Source organism: Rana temporaria, chromosome 2, assembly GCF_905171775.1.
Source record: "Rana temporaria chromosome 2, aRanTem1.1, whole genome shotgun sequence".
NCBI classification, from domain to species: domain Eukaryota; kingdom Metazoa; phylum Chordata; class Amphibia; order Anura; family Ranidae; genus Rana; species Rana temporaria.
The window spans coordinates 133,931,533-133,958,665 of record NC_053490.1 but is presented as its reverse complement, the minus strand read 5'-3'; the positions used below and the strand labels follow the sequence as shown (position 1 = coordinate 133,958,665).

At 44.4% G+C, this 27,133-nt stretch overlaps 1 protein-coding gene across 4 annotated transcripts in view; it reads right to left on the bottom strand.

The window, feature by feature from the left end:
• SLC39A5 (solute carrier family 39 member 5) overlaps nucleotides 1-27,133 on the bottom strand; it is a 73,066-nt gene that overhangs the window by 34,101 nt on the left and 11,832 nt on the right. For 2 of the 4 annotated variants that reach the window (XM_040341116.1, XM_040341117.1), the window contains exons 2-3: nucleotides 15,764-16,042; nucleotides 10,077-10,240 (exon numbers count right to left, since the gene is read on the bottom strand). In XM_040341116.1, the coding sequence (XP_040197050.1) occupies nucleotides 10,077-10,240; nucleotides 15,764-16,042 (443 nt within the window). Of the gene's footprint in view, nucleotides 1-10,076; nucleotides 10,241-15,763; nucleotides 16,043-25,252; nucleotides 25,295-27,133 lie in introns of those variants that run through there. The other 2 variants (XM_040341118.1, XM_040341119.1) reach the window with 2 other exon arrangements.

Here is a 27,133-nt window from a genome sequence, read left to right as displayed (position 1 = left end):
GGGGATGTCTGCTAATGAAGGAATGTACCAAAGAATTTTTCTGCGCTGATTCACTCAAAAAATATTTTTAAACATACTGTAAAATATATTAAATTAAATTAAATCCGGTGAAAGTGTTGTAACTATGTGCACAGTGTGCAAATATATCCTTAATAAATATTAGGTTACGTGCAAAATAAGCATAAGAAAAATGTGCAAATATTCCCTATTCCTAAATTATGTACAAAAAAAATGTGCAAAATAATATATATATATATATATATATATATATATATACATACAGGGCTCAAAATTTCAAATCCTGAGCCACTAGCCAGACCTTAAGAGTTACTCGCCACCAGTTGCCCCACCCAACCTCTCCCCTGCCCCACCCCTAAGTCCGCCCCTAAACACACCCTTGTAAATGATCTCATGAAATTTCACTGTTAAATGTTTTCAGCAGAATTAAGTTCCAAAAAAAAATAACAACAACTTTAACAATATTAACATAAAGTATATTAGTACCCATCAAATGCAGCCTCATTGTGCCCATCAAATGCAGCCGCACTGTGCCCATCAATGCAGCCTCACGGTGCCCATCAATGCAGCCTCACCGTGCCCATCAATGCACTCTCACTGTGCCCATCAATGCACTCACTTTAGAGGGCCCATGTGTCACCCCTGTACACCTGGATAGGAGGAGGGCCGGGGGCAGCATACAGAGGAACCGATCCCCTCCATTTTCCCATCCCCAATCTCATTCCCCCATCACTGCTACCACCGCTCACTGTCACTCATCCCAGCCCCATGCTTTAGGGGGCCCATGTCTCACCCGGATAGGAGAAGCAGCGGGAGGCATATAGAGGAACCAATACCTTCCATTTTCCTCCTGCAGTCACAGAAATTGGTTCCTCTACATGCCGCCCGCTGCCCCAGGGGTGAGACATGGGCCCCCTGAAGCATGGGGCTTGGATGAGTGACCGTGAGCGGTGGTAGCAGTGGAATGGGATGGGATCAGTGGTGGTGGGTTGGATGGGGTGAGTGGCAGCAGTGGTGGGGGGTTGGGATCAGTGGTGGCTGTGAGGGGGGTTAGATCACTGGCAGTGGTGACGGTAAGGGGTGATGGGATCAGTAGTGGTGGTGGAATCAGTGGCAGGCATGGTGGGATCGTGGTGGTGGGATCAGTGGCGGGCATAGGGATAAGATCTGTGGTGGTGAGGGGGGTCAGTAAGAGGCAGAGGTTGGGATCAGCTGCACTGACTATTATGTCACTTACTTTCTCAGAAGATTCCTTCCTCTTCATCGTTGCTCCCATGCCTCCAGGGACGCTCCTGTGTCATGGGATGAGAGCTCCTCCCCCACTGCATTGGTGTCCCCCACCTCTAGATGGCTAGGGAACACTGATACTTTCACAAACGCCGGTCTAGGGGCGGCGGGACCTTGTTACACAGTGCGCCGAACAGAGACAAGCCAGCTCATTCAGGGCGAGTGAGGAGCGGGGTGGAACAGGCTGATCGTTTCCTGGCTGGAAACTGTTTCCAGCCAGAGAACACACAACGGCAGGACCGGACTGCTGGCACGGCTTTGAGCTGAGGTGAGGAGGCTGCAGCGCTCCTCTCCCTCTCTCTCCTCCACAATTGTTATATTGCACACACAGCGGGGATGTCATGCTGTGTGTGCAATATAACAATAACAAGAGGAGGAGAGAGAGGGAGGGGAGCGCTGCAGCCTCCTCACCTCAGCTCAAAGCCATGCCAGCAGTCCGGTCCTGCCGCTGTGTGTTCTCTGGCTGACAGTTTCCAGCCAGGAAACGATCAGCCTGTTCCACCCCGCTCCTCACTCGCCCTGAATGAAATTCCACTCGCAAATTGCGAGCAAAGAGTGCACATTTTGAGGGCTGTGTATATATATATATATATATATATATATATATATATATATATATATAGGATATATTTGCACACTGTGCACATAGTTCCAACACTCTCACCGGATTTAATATAATTTAATATATTTTACAGTATGTTTAAAAATACTTTTTGAGTGAATCAGTGCAGTAACATTTTTTGGTACATACTTTTTCACTTCCTTTTGGAGGTGCATATAGTACTGCAGCAGATCGTTAATATCAACTCTCTCTTGCGCTGGTGACATTTATATTATTTTGCTAATGAAGGAAGTCTATACTAATGAGGGGGGGGGGGGTCTGTACTAATGGAGGTGGGGGGGAGAGTCTGTACTAATGGAGGGGGGGAGAGTCTGTACTAATGGGGGGGGAGAGTCTGTACTAATGGGGGGGGGAGAGTCTGTACTTAAGGAGGGGGGGAGAGTCTGTACCAATGGAGGGGGGGAGTCTGTACTAATGGGGGGGAGTCTGTACTAATGGTGGGGGGTCTGTACTAATGGAAGGGGGGAGGAGTCTGTACTAATGGAGGGGGGGGGCTGTACTAATGGAAGGGGGGGAGGAGTCTGTACTAATGGAGGGGGGCGGAGTCTGTGCTAATTGAGGGGGGGCTGTACTAATGGAGGGTGGGTGGTTTGTCTGGGGGGTTTCTACTAATGAAAGGGGGGGGTTGTCCTGGGGGGCCTGTACTAATGAAGGGGGGGTGGTTTGTCCTGAGGGGGGTCTTTACTAATGTAGGGGGGTGGTTTGTCCTGAGGGGGGTCTGTACTAATGGAGGAGGGGGGTGGTTTGTCCTGGGGGGCAGCAGTGTGTGTGGGCTGCCGCTGCAGGCGGCATCTGAAGGACCAAGTCCAAGCCGCGCTCACCACACAGGCCGGACACGTGCTCGCAGAGCTGCCGCCGCGACTTACTAGGGTTCAAAAACAGGTAAGGGGGACCTGTTTTAAAGTTTCCTGTTTAAAACACCAAATCCCTGCAATAATATAATAAGCAGCCTGTATAATGTATTATTGCTGGGATTTGTAGTCCTCTGTAACTGCTTGTATTCTGCATTGCATTTTATATAATGTATCATTGCTGTGATTTGTAGTCCTCTGTAACTGCTGGTATTCTGCATTGCATTTTATATAATATATTATTGCTGGGCTTTGTAGTCCTCTGTAACTGCTGGTATTCTGCATTGCATTTTATATATGTATTGCTGGGATTTGTTGTTCCTCTATAGCTGCTGGTATTCTCCATTGCACTGTATAATGTATTATTGCTGGGATTTGTAGTTCCTCTATAACTGGTCAGTGGTAATCTGCATTGCGCAGTATAATCATTATACAGCACAATGGATAATACCACCAGCTATAGAGGACTACAAATTCCAGCAATAGTACCTTATATACAACACAATGCAGAATACCAGCAGTTACAGAGGACTACAAATCCCAGCAATAGTACATTATACAGCGCAATGCAGAATAACGCCATCTATGCTATCTTTCTCTGTAAAAGATAAATAAGTTAAACGATCACTTTAAGCATCATAACCATTAAAGCTTAATGGAGTACAGATATAATGTATGGTGTGTGTGCGTGCGTGCGCGCCGAGGGGGGGCGGCAAAATGCACCTTTGCCTTAGTTGGCAAAAATCCTTGCACCGGTCCTGGGTATAAACCTGGACTAGATACTTAGAATTAATATAATAATAAAAGGGCTAGCGATAATCTGTGTCTCACCAGTCAAATGTGTGCAGACTCCTCCTTTGCTGCTAAATAGGCTGCGCTCACATTCCAGCCGTGGTGCGTTGCGATAACGCTGGCATTAATGCAAATCACTTTAGCACATTCATTTTGAATGGCGCTCAAATACATAAAGGAGTTAACACAACACACATTACATGCATTAATACGTTATGGTACTATTCTCCTTTGAGTGACGACCCAGTGCACTGGTGGTGTCAATGCACATGTGTTGCAGTGCACCACTGCCATGTGTTGTGGTGCACTGTGCTGCCAAATATGGTGCATGTCAATTGCTTTGGGGGCATTGTTAGCCCATTCAGTTAAATGGGCTGCCTTAATGATTCATCTGTTTTGGGCATATATTACACTTTTTCCCTGGCTGTAGCCCCCTTAGTTAGTACACTCCATATCACTGCAGTGATCACACACCATTCATTACTTTCACTCACTCATAGGCATAGGTCCATCCCATTAATAGTACGGTATATTCTTTTCACATGGTTTCATCTTCAAATCCTTGCAGAGCACTGTGGACTGTTAAGCATATACCAGATTCTCATGGTCGTGACATGGTCGCCTGATCCTCACCTGGCTGCTGTTTCTGGTCTGGATGGGATTCCTCACCTCAGCCCCCGGGGGGAGAGCATCATGCCTGTCCCATGCACCCCCTTGGACATTGAGCATCACTACTGGGCCGCTTTGTAAGTTATAGACCTTTTTTTGAGAGATGGTTCTCCTTTTAAAGGGTATCATATATTTATAGATATCACTGATTTAATTTAAGAGCATTTTACTCCTGATGATTGGCATGAGCCATGAAACGTGCGTTGAGTATACATCAAACTGATGCCCAGACAAGTTTGGCTCACCATTAAAAATTGCTTATGTTTATTGAACTTTTATGAATGGATGAGTGTTTTTATGTAACTGTATTACTAACCATGTTGTATTTTATTTTGCATAATAACTGTATACTCATACAAATGTATCATAATAAATTGTGTCCGGTACCACAGATTGACACTTTTTATGATGCGATTTGTAATTAATAAACAATTCAGTGAATAATATGAATAAGGTATACATTCAGTGTCCCGCCTCATACAAAGTTACATTTCTCTCTTATTTCGCTCAACATATATCAGGGATGGAGGCTTGCCGCTGCTACAATCAGGTTGTGTCAGGTTGCATTATTATATTGTCTTAATGAAACGTGCACCACACCAAATTGTGTGAAACTAGCCTTATACTAAGAAATGTATTAAATGCTATACTGTGTTTGCACAATTCTTCTAGGCAATGTTTAATCTTTTTTTTTTTTTTCCTTTTTTCTTTCTTTTTTCAAATTTTTTATTTATCATCAAAAAGCCAGTCAGTCCGTCCGGACTACATCCATACAGTAACATCATTTGAAACAGAAAGTCCCTGTATCGGGTTATTAACATGAGATTGTGCAGTCCCATATACAGGTAACGACATTTTACATCTCAGGCATCATTAACCATACTTTAACGTTGTGTTTTCATGGCATAATAATAAGGCCCGGACGGGCCGGCTTACCGACCCATTTTCCGTATTCTGTAAAGAATAGAGTAGAAAAAGATAAGAATAAAGAGAAAGATAGAGGGAAGGGGGGTATTAGGGGGGCGGGGCTGCACGAGCAGGACTAGCACTGGTAGCGCCCCCGAGAGCATCTCGCAGTCTTCGGTTTCTGTTCAGGACCTGGACATTCAAGTCGTCCCAGAGACAGAGACTCCATCTATGGTTGATGTAGTCGGCGGGTGAGCATCTGTCTCCCTTAGTCTCTGTCCCTCCTCTGAATACCTAAAGACGTTATACAGTTGCCATGTGTCTGAGTACTTCTCCCTCCATTGTTGGCTAGAGAGGACCAGGTCCTCCATCCGACTGATCTCGTCTACTTTGTTTAACCACATAGCTATGGTCGGCGGATGAGGGGACTTCCAGAGGAGGGGTACGCAGTCCTTGGCGGCGTCCAAAAGGTGGCGCATTACTGACTTTTTATACACCCCAGGCGACAAATCATTTGCGTGCAATAGAAAATAAGCCGGGTCTTCCGGCACCGCGCTTCCCGTAAATTGCTGGGTAACCCGGCGTACCTCTCCCCAAAAGCTCCTGAGTCTCGGACATGACCAAAATATATGTAGCATGGTGCCTCTATCCTGTTGGCATCTCCAACAGGTGGCCGTGGTATCGGGGAACAGTTTACTCAGCAGATCAGGGGTTCTATACCAGCGTGTGAGTATGGCAATGTGTAATCTATTTAACTACTTCACAACTGCGCTATAGCCGAATGGCGGCTACAGCGCAGTCAGCCATTTGTGGGAGGGCTTCACATGATGTCTTCCAGTGATTGTGCCCGCGGCACGCTCTGTGATCAGGCCCAATCACGGCGACCCTTTATCATGTGATCAGTTGTTTCCAATCACAGCTGCTTACAATGTAAACACAGGCTGGTTATTGGCATTCTTTTCCTTACGCTGACAACGTGAGGAGAGGCAAAGGGAGCCCATAACCAGCTTTTGTGAAAGGGACATCTACACTGATAATCAGGGCACTGATTATCAGTGTCCCCATTATCAGTCCAGCCCCAACAGTGCCCATCAGTGCTGCCTATCAGTGGCCACCAGTGCTACCAATCAGTTTTCATCAGTACAGCCAATCGATGCCCATCAGTGCCTCCTCATAAGTGTCACCTATCAGTGCTGTCTACCAGTGCCCTTCAGTGCAGCCTCATCAGCGCACATCAGTGAAGGAGAAAAATAACCTGTTTGCAAAATTTTATAACAAACTATTGTAGCACCCATTACCTTTTTGGTAGGTGCTAAAATTGTGTTTTTGTGTCTCAGGGTCTAGCATGGGCAAATCTAGGCAGGCCTGTGTATTAAGCTAGTAGTTTGTTTTGATCTGGGATTGGGAGTGTTTAGTGCAGCAGTGGGTGTGGCCACCTGTGCTCTGGTTCTGAGGCGCCTCTCCTGTCTCTGGGGAGAATGTACAGAGAGAGAGGCAGGGCCTGGGATTGGAGTGGCAGGCAGCTTGTGTAGGAGCTCTGACCAATCCCCAACTAGGATTGGCAGGGGGCGGGCCTCCTATATAGGCTGAGGTAACATGCCACTGGGGAGGAGTTATGAGAGTAAAGAAGATGGAGAAGTAGTGTTTCTGTGTGAAGACCCCCTGCTTGGGGCCTGGGGCCTACCAGGTGCTGAGGAGAAAGTCCCAGCGGAGGACCATTCTTCTTCGACACCGCAGAGGAGGAATTTTGGATAAAGAGAAAGGAGTATTGGAACTGTTACTGCTGGACTGTGCAGCCGAACCACATTTCTTCCATGGACCGGTGACCATGGAGAAGGTCAGTGGGTACCGTACATTACAGCAAGTGATGGGACTGGAGGAATCTATTAAATTAGTGCAGATGGCTGTGGCCGGGGAACTCGGCTTCTGCAGTATTGGACTATCTGGGCCTAGTAGTCCACCAGTTGTCATATGCTGCTAAGGCACTGGGTCGTCGGGGAGGTGTGTGGCTACACTTCTGACTCAGTGTCAGCATTTGAGTAACTGTCTATGTGCTGAAGAGTTATTCAGAGTGACTCCTCACAAGAAAGCAGGAAATTCAGGAACAATTTACAGCAAGGGCTTTACTCAGGAATATGCAAGTGATATTCTGCAAATGTCAATGCAGCAGTAAAGGAGCGATAGTCTGCAGTGACACAGCACAATAGACTGTAGGTCTTTGCTGTACCTTATCTTCAGAATTTAATATACCAATGTGCCAAGATGTATGGGCATCCCATGTCATTATATCCTTTCCAACTCTATCCAAGTTAATCCAACAATAAAAATACTGCAAGGTAAAGCAAGTGAGTTTCTTTGATTGTGTCTCGAAAAAAATTAATGAATGTGTGGATCTTCTGAACTCGTGGCAGTGCACCGCTACACTATGAAAACTTTTTTTTTTTTTTATTTCAGTCTTTTTTAATTAATTTTGCAAAACATAATAAACCCATTGGTGATTAAATACCACCAAAAGAAACTCGATTTGTGTAAAATAAATGATAAAAATGTCACATGGGTACAGTGTAGCCTCCAATCTCCAAAAAAAAAATTCTGCTGTGATCTCACTTCCTGTTTGTGAGTGGCTATGTTCGTTCTCCATGGTCCCACTGTATGGGGAATGTAGCCATGCGATGTGATGGACTATGAACTATAAAGCCTCGTACACACGACCGAGGAACTCGACGGGCGAAATACATCGTTTTCCTCGTCGAGTTCCTTGTTAGGCTGTCGAGAAAATCGACAAGCCAATTTTCTCCATTCCCATCAAGGAAATAGAGAACATGCTCTCTTTTTGGCTAGTCGAGTTTCTCGCCAGTTTCCTCGACGAAAATTTACACACGACCGGTTTCCTCAGGAAAAAAATATCTCCCAGCAAGTTTCTTGATGGATTCTGCCAAGGAAACCGGTCATGTGTACGAGGACTGAGATCTGCAGGGTGCATAGAGCAGTACACACAACAGCAACTAATGTGTACTGTTCATGTTTAAAAAAAGGGGGAAAAGGAGCAGTTCAGGAGCTCATAGAGGACACTATAAAGAGACAGAAAAACAACAATAAGATTTTTTTTTTTTAAATATACAGTAGATTACAGGGGCATTAAATAATGGATGTGGATGGATTACCTTTTAAGATAAAAGATACAGTTCAGTGTCACTTGTCTCTATCTATCAACCAACCATACATTCCTGCTCTATTAACTCTGTCAGCAATGATCTTTCCAAAAACTCATGAGTTAGAAAGTCAGTATACAAGAACATATATACAGGGAGTGCAGAATTATTAGGCAAATGAGTATTTTGACCACATCATCCTCTTTATGCATGTTGTCTTACTCCAAGCTGTATAGGCTCGAAAGCCTACTACCAATTAAGCATATTAGGTGATGTGCATCTCTGTAATAAGAAGGGGTGTGGTCTAATGACATCAACACCCTATATCAGGTGTGCATAATTATTAGGCAACTTCCTTTCCTTTGGCAAAATGGGTCAAAAGAAGGACTTGACAGGCTCAGAAAAGTCAAAAATAGTGAGATATCTTGCAGAGGGATGCAGCACTCTTAAAATTGCAAAGCTTCTGAAGCGTGATCATCGAACAATCAAGCGTTTCATTCAAAATAGTCAACAGGGTCGCAAGAAGCGTGTGGAAAAACCAAGGCGCAAAATAACTGCCCATGAACTGAGAAAAGTCAAGCGTGCAGCTGCCAAGATGCCACTTGCCACCAGTTTGGCCATATTTCAGAGCTGCAACATCACTGGAGTGCCCAAAAGCACAAGGTGTGCAATACTCAGAGACATGGCCAAGGTAAGAAAGGCTGAAAGACGACCACCACTGAACAAGACACACAAGCTGAAACGTCAAGACTGAGCCAAGAAATATCTCAAGACTGATTTTTCTAAGGTTTTATGGACTGATGAAATGAGAGTGAGTCTTGATGGGCCAGATGGATGGGCCCGTGGCTGGATTGGTAAAGGGCAGAGAGCTCCAGTCCGACTCAGACGCCAGCAAGGTGGAGGTGGAGTACTGGTTTGGGCTGGTATCATCAAAGATGAGCTTGTGGGGCCTTTTCGGATTGAGGATGGAGTCAAGCTCAACTCCCAGTCCTACTGCCAGTTTCTGGAAGACACCTTCTTCAAGCAGTGGTACAGGAAGAAGTATGCATCCTTCAAGAAAAACATGATTTTCATGCAGGACAATGCTCCATCACACGCGTCCAAGTACTCCACAGCGTGGCTGGCAAGAAAGGGTATAAAAGAAGAAAAACTAATGACATGGCCTCCTTGTTCACCTGATCTGAACCCCATTGAGAACCTGTGGTCCATCATCAAATGTGAGATTTACAAGGAGGGAAAACAGTACACCTCTCTGAACAGTGTCTGGGAGGCTGTGGTTGCTGCTGCATGCAATGTTGATGGTGAACAGATCAAAACACTGACAGAATCCATGGATGGCAGGCTTTTGAGTGTCCTTGCAAAGAAAGGTGGCTATATTGGTCACTGATTTGTTTTTGTTTTGTTTTTGAATGTCAGAAATGTGTATTTGTGAATGTTGAGATGTTATATTGGTTTCACTGGTAAAAATAAATAATTGAAATGGGTATATATTTTTTTTTTGTTAAGTTGCCTAATAATTATGCACAGTAATAGTCACCTGCACACACAGATATCCCTCTAAAATAGCTAAAACTAAAAACAAACTAAAAACTACTTCCAAAAATATTCAGCTTTGATATTAATGAGTTTTTTGGGTTCATTGAGAACATGGTTGTTGTTCAATAATAAAATTAATCCTCAAAAATACAACTTGCCTAATAATTCTGCACTCCCTGTATAAATCAAGTACTTACTAACAATGCAGGATAGTTACAACATAAAACAAATGTAAATGTTCACCTGTTGTTTTCATCATCCTCTACTCTCTCCTCTACACCAGCAGTGGAAGAGACTGAATGTTCGTGGCTAGAGTGGGCATGTTGATGTCTATTTTCCTGGACATCAAGAATATCCAGGTGAGAGACATGATCATGTCCCAGCTCTGTATGCTGGATCTGTACAACCTGCAGGGAAATAGTAAAGCCAGTTATTGATTGTTTAACAATGTGCTTGTAGTAAAGCTTTTCAGTCAATGAAAATGCCATGCAAATTAGTTTAAGTGAACCAGCATTCTAACCACATATTTACCTTCCTCCTGAATGCCATTGTCCAGAGAAGCCTGGAAATTAGTATTGATTTACAAAGGCTGGCCATAGATGAGTCATATATTTTTTTTTCGTTCAACCAGCGAGTTGAATGAAAACAAATGACTTGATTCGCCCATCAACACATTCAAAATATGTATTCTGACATCGGTGTGACTTTTCTGCCATCAGAATACACATATCAGCATTGTAGGCTATAGCTTGCAGCGCTGATCAAACAAGACGTTTGTACACAACAGATTGTAACAGCTTAAGGCTTCACAGCCAGGTGCGCACTGCGCATGCGTGAATCGCGTTGTGTCCTGAATGGTCCAGGAGTAATCTGGAACCTGTGACATGTCCCAAATGACTGCTGGGTAGGAGGGGGAGAGGTGAATCTCCAAGTGGAAGTGGGAGCGGGTACCTGTCAAAACCAAAGTTCCACCCAAAAATGGAGCTTCCGCTTTAAGGGAAGGTGACCCCCTGACATTCCACATTTGGCATGTCATTTTTTTTGGGGGGGGGGGAGTGGAAACCCTCTTTTTCGAGGGTTCCAGCTCCCACTTCCTCTCGAGGCTCCGTAGCGCCGCAAGAAAGTTCAGCTCGCGCATTCGCAGTGCGTGCCCGGCTGTGAAGCTACAGCTGGGCACCCACAGTGACAATGCCGCGCCGCGAAGAGGAGGGGGAGACCCTGGGACAGGTAAGTGTCCGATTATTAAAAGTCAGCAGCTGCAGTATTTGTAGCTGCTGACTTTAAATTTTTTTTACTTTAGTCGGAACCCTGCTTTAATGCGGAACTTTCCCTTTTGGATGGAGCTCCACTTTAAGACAGTAGAGGCTGTTCACCCGGCAAACTGAAGCTTGGTGAATACGACTAAGCTGTGTTTATTCTGAATATCAAATCATGTGTGAGGGAAATTAAAAACAAACATAGATTTCATTTAGCACATGATTGGGTTTAACAAGTGAACACACCCTCACCTTATTCACTTCATTTTAAAAAGTAAATGTACATTTTGCAACGTCATTATTCACCAGCTATGGAAATAGCCACCACTCATTTAGTAAATCAACTCAATCGTGTCTTTTCAATTGTAGAAAGTAAAGCTGCAGAATGAAAGCTGCAGCAGCAATACTAACAACCCATACATGGCTGTTAGCTAATCATGAACAGTATTAGCGCAATACACACGCAACGTTTTATACACTTTTCCAATGGCATTTGTCTGTTCTGCTAACTATGCCTTCTCACTTATGACTGAAAGTATCAAGTTACAGAGAGTTTAGATTAAAACTGCAGTATAAAGTTCAATGCTAGCCTGATCCCTGCAAGTTTATAGTCAATGCAGAAGACTACTCTTACCCTAGCAACATGCTTGAACCAATGTGTAATACATAATATACAACATTTTCAAAAAATATAAGACAACTGTAACTACAAAAAAGAAAAAGAAAAAGTAAAAACTTTAAAACAATATATGAGAAAAAAAGTGAACTTTTATGTTATAAGCCTTTAGGCCCCTTTCACACGGACAGCTGTTCTGCTGCAGTTTAAAGCATGTTTATGTTTTGCTGGAATTCAAGACTCCAGGCACAGAGGTCAGCTGCATTTGTACAGTGCGATTAGCTGCGGTTGCGTTTAGCCGTGGCACAATATTGAACGGGGATCCGACTTGGATCCCTGCCAATACCAAGCACTGTGTCTGGTATGAATCTTGAGGGGGAACTTCACGCCAAATTTCAAATAAAAAAACGGCATGGGTTCCCCCTCCAAGTGCATACCAGGCCCTTGGGTCACTCAGCCCGGCCGGTCAGGAAAGGGGGTGGGGACGAGCGAGTGCCCCCCCTCCTTAACCGTACCAGGCCGCATGCCCTCACCATGGGGAGGTAGGTGCTTTGGGGCAGGGGGGCACCCTGTCCCCATGTTGATGAGGACAGGGCCTCTTCCCGACAACCCTGGCCGTTGGTTGTCGGGGTCTGTGGGCGGGGAGCTTATCAGAATCCGGGAGCTCCCTTTAATAGGGGGCCCCGGGATCCCGGTCCCCCACCCTAGGTGAATGAGTATGGGGGCCCCCGGGCTTCTTTCTTCTTCTGCCTTCTTCTCTTCTTCGATGTTGACACGTTGCTTCCTCCCACTGTAATGCCATGTGCGCGGCTCGCACCGATTTATATAGGCCTCTTATGATGTCACAGTCCCATCATGTTCTGGGTGGTGACGACACAAGGTGGCGGATATCACCCAGGTGACCCCACCCCCTTATATCGTCACCACCCGGAGCATGATAGGACTGTGACATCATAAGAGGCCTATATAAATCGGTGAGAGCCGCGCACACGGCATTACAGCAGGAGGAAGCGACGTGTCAACATCAGAGAAGAGAAGAAGAAGGCAGAAGAAGGCAGAAGGTCGACAGAAGCCCGGGGCCTCCCCGCTCGTAAAAGAGCTAAAGAGAGTGGGGGCCCCTGGTGGAAGAGAACCAGAAGGCGGTGAAGACCAGGCCCCCCCCCCCCCCGGCAGAAGACGTCAAAGAACCCCGGGCCCCCCCCCCGTAAAAGAGCTAAAGAAGAGAGGGGGGCCCCCGGCGGAAGAGTACCAGACGGCGGTGAAGACCGAGACTCCACCCGTAGAAGACAACAGAAAAGACACCGTAAAAGCCCGGGGCCCCCGCTCGTAAAAGAGCATAAAAGAAGAAAGCAGGGGCCCCCGGGCAGAACGCCCCCAGAGCTGACTAATAAATGACTTTAAAAACCCTGTGTAGTGTGTTTTTTACATTTTTTTCCACCAGGTTAATGGGTAGGGGTACGATGTACCCCATACTCATTCACGTAGGGTGGGGGACCGGATCTACGTATGAGTCAGTTAGAGGGCTGAGACAAACCATTAAACAATGACAAGGGGGGGCATACAATTTAGCTTTTATTCATTGTATCCCAAAATGTACAAAACTGCTTGCTGTAACTGCTTAAAAGGTGTTAGTTGGAAATTGTTTTTTAATTTGTTAGTACTAGTGCTAGTACATCTTACTAGCCCCCTTTCCCCCCCTCCCCCAGAACGCCAATACTGCTGTCCAAAGGTGTCTCTGTTGCTTCTTTATCCAGAGTAGGGGCTCTCTAATACAGCCGGTGTGTTACTGGCCAGATCACCAGGTGGAAATGGTTGCTGTAGTTCAGAAACTGAATAAGTTTAATAGTACTCCGAGGCCTTCCGCGGACATGTCCGACCGTGTGTAGGGCCTAGCGGACAGTTTTCCGGCCTAGCGGACAGGTTTCCAGCGGACAAAAGTTTCTTAGCATGCTAAGAAACTTGTCCGCTGGAACCATGTCCGTCGGACATGTCCGATGGTTAGTACGACTCATCGGACATGTCCGCTGGTTCTGACGTATAACCAGCGGCCCGAAATCCCGCGCATGCGTCAAATTGATTCGACGCATGCGTGGAAGCTTTGAACCCGCTTGTTAGAGAACGTCGGTGTCTTATACGTCACCGCGTTCTCTGTCCGCTGGGATTTTGGTCTGATGTACACACATCAGACCAAAAGCTCCCAGCAGACATTTCCGATGAAAACGGTCCGCGGACCGTTTTCATCGGACATGTCTGCTCGTGTGTACAAGGCCTAAGAGATCTTATATCTGGTAAGCCTTCAAGTTTCTAGTAGTTTATATCACACTTGTACACTGGGGTTGATTTACTAAAGCTGGAGAGTATGAAATCTGGTGCAGCTGTACAGAGAAGCCAATCAGCTTTCAAGTTTTATTGTCAAAGCTTAATAGGTAACTACACTTTTGTGGGAGAAATAAAATAGCAAATAAAGAAAAATAATATAGCACATATAATTGCGACACTAATCATACGTATTGTAATTGAATGTTATTAAAAATTACCTTTCCTTTTCAATCTGCAGCCGCTGTAATTTTCTGAGAATGTATGGCAATATGGCTACATGGAGTTGTTCTGTACATAGAGTGTGTACTGACCACTCCCTAGAAACATCATTTCCTGCTTGTGTGATTGGCTCACCAATTTTCCCAGAAGTCTGCCTAAGATACAAGTCAGATTTCAGGCATCCCCTGCAACAAAAATTTAATTTTTGGAGAGATTCTTTCAATAGGAATATGTCTAAAGGGATGCAGGCCCAGCAGATTTCCTAATTAGTGCCCTGCAGCTGCACACCTGACAGTTAATTATGAAACCACTCTCATTAAACCCACTTATCACAGAGGCACAGACAAACACAGAGGGATTTATTCGGAATTCGAAAAGGTAGGAATCGCCAACAAAGGTTGTTATAATCCTTGCAATGTACATAGATCACCCAGAGGGTAATGTTTTTTTCTCAACAAAAGTGGAGTTTCGCTTTACCTGAACAAGCTGAAGTTAGAAACTGATTGGCTACCATGCACAGCTGCACAAGATTGTGCACTCTCCAGTTTTAGTAAATCAACCCCACTGTGTGCCGTCTTGAAATTACAAACCTGCAGTAAAACAAAAAATGTAAACATTTTACCATGGTTCTTGCTCTTTATTTAGCCTAGGTTCACACTGCTGCGAATTCAAAATCGCGGTAAAATGCGCGATTTTACCGCGATTTCGTGGCTGCGATTTTGCCACGATTTCGGCCGCAATTTAATGTAAATCGCGGACCGAAATCGCAAAAAGTAGTACCGGAACTACTTTTTGAAATCGCAGATGCGGCGTCGCACTGATTAGGACAGTGCCATTGTCAAATCGCATCTCAAATCGTTCCAAATCGTACCCAGTGTGAACCAGGGCTAAAGGAGAAGTACATCCAACACTCGTTTGGCTGTACTTCTCCTGTAGATCACAGGAGTACAGTTCGTTCTGCACTCCTGTGACCCCGTTTTCAGCAGACAGCAGGCTGGAACTCACTGTCAGCTGATGTCACAGAGCCAGTCCAGGATGGGGAAAGGTCACAATCATATGGTCGGTATCCGCCCACATGCGAGCCGATGAGAGCCTGAGCCAGCCACTCCCTCCACAGCCCAGCACTCCAGTGAGCATGGAGGGGGCGGGGCAGAGCAGAGAGACAATAACTCACAGTTACCAGCTCTCTGCTCACAGAGCTCTAAGAACCGAGCGATCAGTGGTGTTAGATCGCTCGGTTCTCAGTCCTTTAGCCGGCGGGGGACAGATGCAGCATCCACCTAGGTAAGTGTGATTCAAGAAATAAAAAACATTCCCATGCTTCTCTTTTAAACAGATTGACCTTGAATTTTTAATGCAAGCTGGCCATACACCAGTAGAATTTAGTTGCATTCTTATAGAAATATAACTACAAGTTAAACTAAAACAAACCGTTTTTTCATTTATGTGTGATATATTTATTTTTGACCTGACATAAGTATTCATTTTTCTTATGTTATATTTTACATTGAGTCAATTACCTGTACTTTTCCAAGCCCAAGATTTCTCAGTAAATGTGTGAGCCCCTGGTAAGTCAATGTGTTATTTTCACCATACAAGTGAAAGAGCTGCTGAAGGTAATACCCTTGTTCCTTCTCAGCCTCCTCCAGAGAGGTGACATTGTTTAAAAGTCCTTGTTTAGGGGGCTCTTGTTTGCTTGAAGTTACATTCTGATTGTGTAAATTGTCCTGACATGCAAAGTGTGTGCAGAATATCCAGAGGATGGAAGCAAGCACAAGCCAGGCCCTATGGAAAAGCATCTGAAACAAAGAAAAAAAAAAAACAATAACCTAAAGGGAACAAATAGTTAATTTTTATGATCAGAACTTAAAAAATAACATTTAAAATGGTACTTTTTTATTTTTTGCTAGGTATATAGTAAATACCGATATTGCATATTTATATAATGGCTGAGTGGTGAATGTCTACAGTTGTTGTGGCAAACAAAAAAGGAAAAAGGCAGCTAAATGACTCAGAGGAGGTACACACCCTGTCCTTTTGTAAAGGGATCAATTATACCCCAGGCTGCTAACTAGCATGTTGACAGTCCTGGTCCTTCCTATTAAAAATTGCAGCATACTTTGTAAAGTGCCATGAATGTAATTAAAAAAATAAATGTTTATTTGATAATAGTAACATTTGCTGAGAGAAAGGCCTCATGTACACTGGATGTTTTTGTAAGTTTTTATAGCTGCTGTTTTTGGCTTCAAATGTTTTTTTCTACAGTCAATAAACTCCCCATCATGTTATCCTATGTGTCCATGCACACAGGCTGTTATCAACTGTTTTGGGCAGGGGCGTTTTTGGGCTGTAAAAAAACCCAACACTAGTGGGTTCTGAGGCAGCGTACACACGACCGGTCCAAACCGATGAAAACGGACTGAAGATCAGTTTCATCGGTCCAAACCGACCGTGTGTAAGGCCCATCGTTCTTTTGTCCTTCAGACCAAAGTTTTAGAACTTGCTTTAAAATCAAACCGATGGACGGCTGACCATCAGTCAAAACCGATGGTTAGTACACAAAAGCATCGGTTCAAAACCCGCGCATGCTCAGAATCAAGTCGACGCATGCTTGGAAGCATTGAACTTCGTTTTTTTCAGCACGTTGTTTGTTTTACGTCACCGCGTTCTGACCCGATAGGTTTTTGAACTGATGGTGTGTACGCACATCAGACCATCAGTCTGCTTCATCGGTGAACCGATGAAAACGGTCCGTCGGACCATTCTCATCGGATGGATTGACTGTGTGTACGAGGTCTGAGAGGCATTTTTCAGCTGTAAAAACACTCTAACGCCGAAAAACGCTGCTTGACATGCTTTTTTAACATTTTTGCTCCCATTACAAAAAAAAATAAAAAATGCTGAAAAACGATAAAGTAAAAAAAAAAAAAAAATGCTGAAACCGCAAAAAAAATCTATAAAACGCTATTCCAAAAATGCTGAAAAATTTGGAAAACTGCAAAGCTACTGGAGTTTTGACAATGTTATTATAACGTCCATTGTGCATGAGGCATAATAATGAGGCTTTCATTGCTGACTTCTACATCTGAAATCATTAGTGTTAGTTCTATCTGATCCAATGACCTGTAAAAACAATGTAGATCACAAGGTCTGACTTGACTTGTTAATTTTTTTTAACAGGTTAGCGACCCACCATAATGAACCCAGAAAAAAGTCATTGACATAAATCAAGTATGCCAATCAGGAGCTCTAATATCATTTTTGACTTAACTTGATGCATACTTGTGAGTGATTCAGAAAATCCTGAAGCCAAAGATATCCAAGTAAACAGCAAGCAAGTACACTTCAGGTTACTTCAGAATAAAAATTCGAAAGTGATGTAATTTTTTTTGTATTCAACGAAAATCGTACAATCTGTTATCGTACGATGTGTTTGTCCCTTCGGAAAATTTCTGGCGAAAGCTATGTACTAACAATCAGATTATCGTACGATCGATTAGAAAGCCGTGTTTTTTTGTACAATTTTCTGATCGTGTGTATGGGCCTTTACTCACATTAAAGTGGTTGTAAACCCTTATTTGTCACTTTTACCTACAGGTGAGCGTATAATACGGCTCACCTGTAGGTATCAAGAATATCTCCTAAACCTGTATGGTTTAGGAGATATTCCCCCCGCAATGCGCCGCTGATTGCAGCGGCGCATGTGCAGGGGGGATCCTCGGCTAAAGGACCGGCAGCCGCCGGACCTTGCCGAATTTAAATCTCACGCGCGGGAGTGACGTCATCGCCGCTCCAGCCAATCACAGCGCTGGAGCGGCGATACCCGGAAGACACGCCGGAGCAAGATGACATCTCGCTCGGCGTGAACCAGGTAAGTGTTCCTCACCTCGTTCCGAGGTAAGTATTTCATAATCAGCCAGTATGCGGTGCATACTAGCTGATTATGCCTTTTGCCTTGCAGGTTTAAAAAAAAAAAGTTTATGCGGTTTACAACCGCTTTAATATATACACTAGGACCAAATTAGACAGGAGCCAATTAACCTATCAGCTTGTCTTTGTAGTGTTGGAGGAAACCAGAGTACCGGTGGAAACCTTTGCAGTCACAGGGAAAACATACAGTATCTCACTAAAGTCAATACACACATAACATGTGATAACACTGAGGAAATTACACTTTGCTACAATGTAAAGTAGTGAGTGTACAGCTTGTATAACAGTGTAAATTTGCTGTTCCCTTTAAGATAACAACACACAGCAATTAATGTCTAAGCCGCTGGCAACAAAAGTGAGCACGTCCCTAAGTGAAAATGTACAAATTGGGCCCAATTAGCCATTTTTCCTCCCCGGAGTCATGTGACTCATTAGTGTTACAAGTTCTCAGGTGTGAATGGGGAGCAGATGTGTTAAATTTGGTGTTATCGCTCTCAGTCTCTCATACTGGTCACTGGAAGTTCAACATGGCACCTCATGACAAAGAACTCTCTGGAGATATGAAAAAAAGAATTGTTGCTCTACATGAAGATGGTCTAGACTATAAGAAGATTGCCAAGACCCTGAATCTGAGCTGCAGCACGGTGGCCAAGACCATACAGTGGTTTAACAGGAAAGGTTCCACTCAGAACAGGCCTCACCATGGTCGACCAAAGAAGTTGAGTGCACATGCTCAGCGTCAAATTCAGAGGTTTTCTTTGGGAAATAGATGTATGAGCATTGGCGGCCCGTCCATAGGGGGTGCCTGGGCGCCGCCCCCCTCCCCAAATCAGCAAAAAAATAAAAAATGTTTTTATTTAAACATGTCTCTTTAAGAAAAAAAAGGGTCCTTATGTGCACTGTGTCCGGGCGCAGTGAAGTATGGGTAGCGCCATGTCTGTGCAATCACGAGATTGCAGACGAGGCGCTACATTGGCAACCAAAAAATGCCTTTGTGGCGCAGTCCATCGCGCCACAGCTTCCGGGCGGGTGCATACAGTATAGAGTTTATTTCACCGCCCCACCGGGCGGTGCTTTCTGTGCTAGTGCCGACGTCACTCGAAGTACAGGAAGTGACATCGGCACTCTGCAGCTCAGTGGAACGCACCGCCTGAGCGGATCTGGAACAGGTAAAGAAGTCATGCCTTCCATGCATTCCCCTCTGCTAATCAACAAATTATTTAGAGGCAGCAGCGTCCATACAACCCCCCCTTAAAGTTTGTCGAAATTAGCGGCCATCAATCCCCCCCGCTTATTAACAACTTATCTTTTATATTTAAATAACGGCGAAAATAGCGGCCGTCAAACCCCCACCCCCCCCCTGCTTATTAACAGTTTTTTAAATGAAAAGTCTGGTGGCAGCAGTGTCCATACAACCCCCCCCCCCCCCTTAAAGTTTGGCGAAAATTGCAGCCATACCAACCCCTCGCTTGTTAACTATTTGGTACATTAAGATTGGTCACAGAAAGTTTTTACATTAAGATTTTTGCAGCAGCAGCTTATTCGGCAGCTTGTTTGGCGACAACATTTTTTGTACATTGACAGTGCGGCCACAATAGCGCCACAACCCGCCCCCCCCCGCTTATTAACTCTTTATCTATGAAAAGATTGGCGACAATAATGGAACTCCCCATCCGCTTATCAATTACTTAAACAAGGAATGCGATACAATTTCAGCCATACTAACTGTATGGCTGAAATCGCATCGCACGGACATCGCATGTGATTTGCAGTGCGGTGCAAATCAAATGCAATTTTGCACAACGCAGCAGTGTGAACCGGCCCTGAGCCGAGTTTTTTTGAGGGGACAGCACATTAAAACTGTTATACAACTGTACATGGGGTCAAGTGAGAGTTGTCTTAGTCTGTGCATAGTTCAACTTGGAGTATCCCACTAATCCATTCTCCTATACAAGTTCTACCAATAAATATAAAAAAAACACATAATAACCTAGACTGATCATTGGATAATGAGCTGAAGAGTGTGCGCATGATAGTGTGACACCCAAGTGTCTGGCTACAGGATAATCAGAGGGAGGCCCAGGGAACACTATACTCAGCAACCCCTATGGGGGCAACAGAGAGGGAGCCTTTTTGTTTTTTCAGGGCAGCACAGTGGCCAAGTGGTTAGCACTTTCACCTAGCAGCACAAGGGTTTCACCTGGGCACTCTGGATTCTTACACATTACAAAGACATGCTGGTAGATTAATTGGCTCCTGTTAAAACTGGTTCTATTATATTTATGACTGCGAGATAGGCACCTTAGATTGTAAGCTCCTTGAGGGCAGAGACTGATGTGAATGTATAATAAATATGTAAAGCACTACAAAAATTTACAGCATTATATAAGTATCTGTAATAAATAAATAAAGTGACAGTACGCCTTTTTGTAAACAATGTGTACTGTTCCTTTAATAAAAAAAAAAAAAAGTGTAGCAAGGTCCCAGGCCTCCTTTGATCTAATGAGAACCTCCAGAGCCAGGACAGCTGACATCCTTCTGTGTGTGGTGGGTTGTGAGGCATGGTGGGTGCAGAGTAGATAAAGTTATTGGGCGCCAGACACTTCTTGAATGCAAAAGAACGTTTATTTCTCTTAACAATCTTTTTGGGGGAAAGAGGGTTAGGGCCGGGACACCCATAGGTAGTTGCAAAATGAATTGGCAGACTCCGAAACTTCAATAGGAGGACAGCCATGCAGGGAAAGGCATCCAGCAAGATGCCACATCTGCATGTTCAGGAATGCTGTCTCCTATGGCAACAGTCTTTAACAGTTCCAAACACAAGGCTCAACAGTTCCTTCACCTCAAGTGTCACCCCCGCTTCTCTGCTGGGTTCCTAATTTGGCACTCTAGATACCTCTCAAGCTTCACCCACTCTGACCTGCTCGGACCCTAGCTTGCAGCACCCTCTCTCTTGAACCATACCATGCCACATGCCCTCAACATAAACAGGGTACCTTACAAGGAGGGTGGTCAAGCCTCCCACCTTTGCAAATCACCTTGTTTTCATACTAATGTGGAAAAGGGCCTCATCCTTGTCATTCACCAGGGCCCAAAAATATTCACGTGCTGCTGCCCCCATCGCAAATGACAGATTTCTGGACAGCTCCAGGGATGCTGGGTGACCATATTAGGGCAAAGGGTAAAGTTGTGATGCTGCACTGTGAACTCTCTGCCAAATGTTGTAAACCACTATAATAATGTGCTAGTGCAAAAAATGATATGGTAACAAACAAAGATAAAAAAAAACAACAGGCTGTGCTGTAGTAGGCGCAAATAAATCATGAACTATGACACATAAAGTGCAAAGTGAAACAATAGCTCAGTGCGGCTTGTGCTGTAATCTTGATAATCAGCACATAGTGATATTAACCACTACAAAATAATAATACATAAGCACACAAATGGTAGGTGTGGAAAAGTGTGCTCTCCTCCACTATGTGTCTTTCGTGTTCTATCTTAGCCACCGAATTGGATTAGCACAAGCCCACCATGCAGGACTTGGGAGCAGCAACGCCACGCCAAGGCTCCAATTATGTCACTGTACATTCATACACCATTCACACGGACCTGGGGATCACTTCTCTCTGGTCCTGGGGAACCCTTCTCCACCACAACTGAGGGTGACACCCCTTTTCCGGCAGGAATGTCACCCCCACATTCACAAACATAAAACAAATCATAATCACAGTAAAAAAAATAATAATAAAAATTAAACACTGAAAACAAAAAAAGAGAAAAACTTAACGCCGCTGGCGTGACCCACACCTGGGCCGGCCACGGCCACGGCCCCTCAGGGGAGACTCATGTGGGGGGGGAATCAGGGGAAGGAGGAGCATCCCCTGGTCTCTGCCCACCTGGCGGCCTGCCCTCCAAGGCCTGGGCGATCCGTGTGAGGCCCACATTGAGGGCTGCCGTATTGGCCTGGACAGCCTGGGTCAGGGCACGCACCTCCAGGGCCACGCCTGCTGTGGCAGTCTGCAGTTCATTGTAGCAGTTTATCACTGCCAAAGAGTTGCAGCCCATGTCCTGAAGTGAGTCCTTGATGGAGGCCAGGCTGTCCTCCATCCTGCCCAAAGTCTGGGTGACCTGACCCAGATGGCGGGTCTGAAGGGCCTGGTCCCTCCAGATGAGGCTTGAGGCCTGGGAGAAGGGGAGCCCCTTGGGGGAGCCCTGTTGGGGGAGGAGTGGGAGGGGCTACCCCTGATGGAGGCCTGACTGCTGCCAGCCACAGGGGTAGCCTCCTCCAAATGGAGCGTGATATCATTCCCCGACACCACCTCCTCCTCCTCAACCTCCTCAGAGGACTCCGGGCTTGCCTGGGTGTCTTCCTCAGACTGATGTCCGGTGGAGGCTGCAGACTAGCCAGATGGCCCAGCACCCTCCTGCACATCTGTGGATGACATAAAACATACACAGGTTGCAGGATCCACACACTTGTCACATATTCCCTCCCCCCCCACACACATGCTACTCACCAGATAGAAAAAAAAAAACACTTACCTGTCCTCACGGCCTCCTCAATGGAGTCAAAGCCAGGCAGGCCCTCCACTTGCTGCCTGTGGAAGCACTGGGCCACCAGCCGCTTCTCAGCAGTCAGCCTGACAGTGCATGGTGGTCCCCCTCCAGTGCCCCTGGCATGAGCCATGATCTTGGCCATCTTCCCACGGACCACACGCCTGAGATCATTTATTTATTTTTATATCCCACTGCGGGTCCGGATCTCACCCCCCAACGCTTTGACATCGTCTGTGATGTCCTGCAGTATCTGCCTCCTCCTGGCCCGAGTGGTGTTGGCACTCTCTGGGCCATGCAGCAAACTACCAAATCTGGTAATGGCCCTCACAATAATCTCCTTCTCCCGCAAGTAGTAGTTCAGCTTTCTCTTCTTCTCAATCATCTTTCCAAAACACATGATCAAACACACTCTCCAAAAACCACAACAACACGACACGACACAAACCAACAAACAGCCACAGACAACGGAACAAAAGCACCTTGCTTCAGGAAGGGAAACAAATGGATGTACTTTTGCAATGGAAGGGCGTATGTTTGGGCCTATTTATGCACTGGGCGTATCTCACTAAGTACGCTGGGCCTAGTTCCTATCTCACTGATTGCGCCGGGCCGAGTTCTGAGCATGCGCAGAGAGGCTCTAACCATAGTCGGCGTCATGCGCAGTACGGCCGGCCATTCATTTGCATGGGGTCACGGCTCATTTCAATGGAACACGCCCACGTCCTTCCCACTTTCAATTACCCCGCCTTACGCCCTGTCATTTATGTTACGCCGGCGCATATTTGGACGCAAATACTCTGTGGATACGGTACTTGCCTCTCTAAATTGAGCCGGCGTAACGTAAATGAGATGCGTTACGCCGATCTAGATATGCGCCGATGTACGTGGATCTGGCCCACTGTTTTTATGTCTCATGCCAAAATGCTAGCAATAGAAAGGGACCAAATTCCTGTTATTGAAAAAATATGGAATCCTTGGATTAACTTCACCATCCTGTGATAACAGAATTATCATGCCATGGTAGCTGACAACCCTACCCAGATAAAAGTGACTTACAAACCTAAACCCTAGCTGTTACCCTACTCTTTACTGTGAAGATCATAATGCTCTTTTTACGTCCTCCAAAAAGCCATGTTACTCGTGCCAATCCAGTGAACTCTTTTCTCTATTCCCCCCTTTCTTTTAAATTTATTTTTGGTATTATTATTTTCTTTCTTATTTTCTGAAGAATAATAAAGTATTATTCTACTTAACGGTTTTAATAGTTCTGTTCCAAACTATTACCTCTTACGGTAGCATAATTTCCACCAAAGACAGTTATCTCACGTTTTATTAACTAATGTACTTTTTATTTTTCTATAGTAGTTAAATAACCTACCCATCGGTAGTTTACTGTTAGACCTTAGAGTTTTACCATTTCTATTAAACATGTATGGCTCATTGTAATATTTATTACAACTGTATTGTAATTTACTTGCTTATTCAATCAATAAAATACTTTGACAAGGAAATATCTTACTTCTGGAGAAAAATGAACCATTCAAAATACTTTTTATGCCTCATAACATTATACGTTGGGTGTTTTCTTTCCAAAATGCAAACAAATTACAAAAAATTAAAAAATTACAACTTCAAAAAACTCACTATGCCTCTCGCTAAATACCTTGGACTGTCTACTTTCCAAAAAGGGGTCATTTGGGGGGTATTTGTACTTTCCTGGCTTGTTAGGGTCTCAAGAAGTTAGATATGCTGTTAGTACAGGTGTGATCAGGTTTGATCAATTTTCAATGATTGGCACCATAGCTTGTAGACTTAGACTAATAATATCCACTAATTTTTTTTTTTTTTTTTTTTTTACCAAAGATATGTAGCAGTATAAATGTTGCCCCAGATTTATGAAGAAAAATTACTTATTTGCAAAATTTTACAATACAAACAAACAAAAAAAAATGTTTTTATTAAAATTTTCGCTCTTTTTTCACTGCCATATCACAAAAAAACTGCGGTAATTAAATACCATCAAAAGAAAGCTCTATTTGTGAGAAAATAATGATAAAAAACTTGTTTGGATACAGTGTAACATGACTGAGTAATTGTCATTCAAAGTGTGAGAGCACTGAAAGCTAAAAATTGGTCTGGGCTGGAAGGTGCATAAGTGTCTGGTATTGAATTGGTTAAAGGATAAGTTCCTCTTTGTAAAACAAATGTACATCTTTTGGGCTGTGGAGGGGGTGGAAGCAGCCGGCTCAGGCTCAGGCATAGGCATATGGGCGGATCCCGACTTCATTTTTGGGATTTTGCCTGACCCTGGACCACCTCTATAACATCAGCTGACAGTGGGCTTCAGCCTGCTGTCTGCTGAAAACCATTCACAGGAGTGCCTGTGATCCACAGGAGAAGTATAGCCAAACAAGCTTTGGCTGTACTTCTCCTTTAAGTAACTACACCCTGTTCCAAATTATTATGCAAATTCTATTTCAGTGTCACAAAGATTAAATATTTTGTTTTTCAGTTTAACTCACCTGTGATAATTAGATTGCCAGGTGAGCCCCATTAACCACTTAAGACCCGGACCATTAGGCTGGCCAAAGACCAGGCCACTTTTTTGCGATTCGGCACTGCGACAATTGCGCGGTCTTGCGACGTGGCTCCCAAACAAAATTGATGTCCTTTTTTTCCCACAAATAGAGATTTCTTTTGGTGGTATTTGATCACCTCTGTGGTTTTTATTTTTTGCGCTATAAAAAAAAATAGAGCGACAATTTTGAAAAAAAAGGAAATTTGTTTTCTTTTTACTATAATAAATATCCCCCAAAAATATAAAACAAATATATAATTTCCTCAGTTTAGGCCGATACGTATTCTTCTACATATTTTTGGTAAGAAAAATAGCAATAGGCGTTTATTGATTGGTTTGCGCAAAAGTTATAGCGTCTACAAAATAGGGGATAGTTTTATGGCATTTTTATTAATAATAATTTTTTTTACTAGTAATGGTGGCGATCAGTGATTTTTATCGTGACTGCAATATTATGACGGACACATTGGACACTTTTGACACCATTGTCATTTTTACAGCGATCAGTGCTATAAAAATGCACTGATTAATGTAAAAATTACACTGGCAGTGAAGGGTTACCCTGTAGGGGGCGCTGAAGGGTCAAGAGTGACCTAGGGAGTGCTTCTAACTGTTAGGGGCATCGCTTGCCATGACACGTCACTGATTGCTGTTCCCGATGATAGGGAACAGACGATCAGTGACATGTCACTAGGAAGAATGGGGAGATGTTGTGTTTACACTAACATCTCCCCGTTCTACTGCTCTGTGACCCAATCGCGGGACACCTGGCGGACATCGAGTCCGCGGGTCCCGCGGGCATGGTCATGGAACTCGCGACAGGGTGGCGGCACGTGCGCGACCACATGGCGGGAAATTAAAGGGGATGTGTATATATACGCCAATTTGCCCGTGCCATTCTGTCGACGTAAATAGGCGTGCGGCTGTCCTTATGCGGTTAAAGGAAAAACTACTAAAGGAGGGTGTTCCACATTATTAAGCAGAGCACCATTTTCAAGCAATATAGGGAAGGAAAGGGATCTCTCTCCTGCCAAAAATAGTGAAATAGTTCAATGCCTTGGACGAGGTATGAAAACATTAGATATTTCACGAAAACTTAAGCGTGATCATTGCACTATTAAGAGATTTGTGGCTGATTCAGAGCACAGATGGGTTTCGTGCAGATAAAGGCACATTAACCACTTAAGCCCCGGACCATTTTGCAGCTAAATGCCCAGGCCAGGTTTTGCGATTCGGCACTGCGTCGATTTAACAGACAATTGCGCGGTCGTGCGACGTGGCTCCCAAACAAAATTGGCGTCCTTTTTGCCCCACAAATAGAGCTTTCTTTTGGTGGTATTTGATCACCTCTGCGGTTTTTATTTTTTGCGCTATAAACAAAAATAGAGCGACAATTTTGAAAAAAATGCAATATTTTTTACTTTTTGCTATAATAAATATCCCCCAAAAACATATATAAAAACATTTTTTTTCCTCAGTTTAGGCCATGATTCAGAGCACAGATGGGTTTCGTGCAGATAAAGGCACATTAACCACTTAAGCCCCGGACCATTTTGCAGCTAAATGCCCAGGCCAGGTTTTGCGATTCGGCACTGCGTCGATTTAACAGACAATTGCGCGGTCGTGCGACGTGGCTCCCAAACAAAATTGGCGTCCTTTTTGCCCCACAAATAGAGCTTTCTTTTGGTGGTATTTGATCACCTCTGCGGTTTTTATTTTTTGCGCTATAAACAAAAATAGAGCGACAATTTTGAAAAAAATGCAATATTTTTTACTTTAATAAATATCCCCCAAAAACATATATAAAAACATTTTTTTTCCTCAG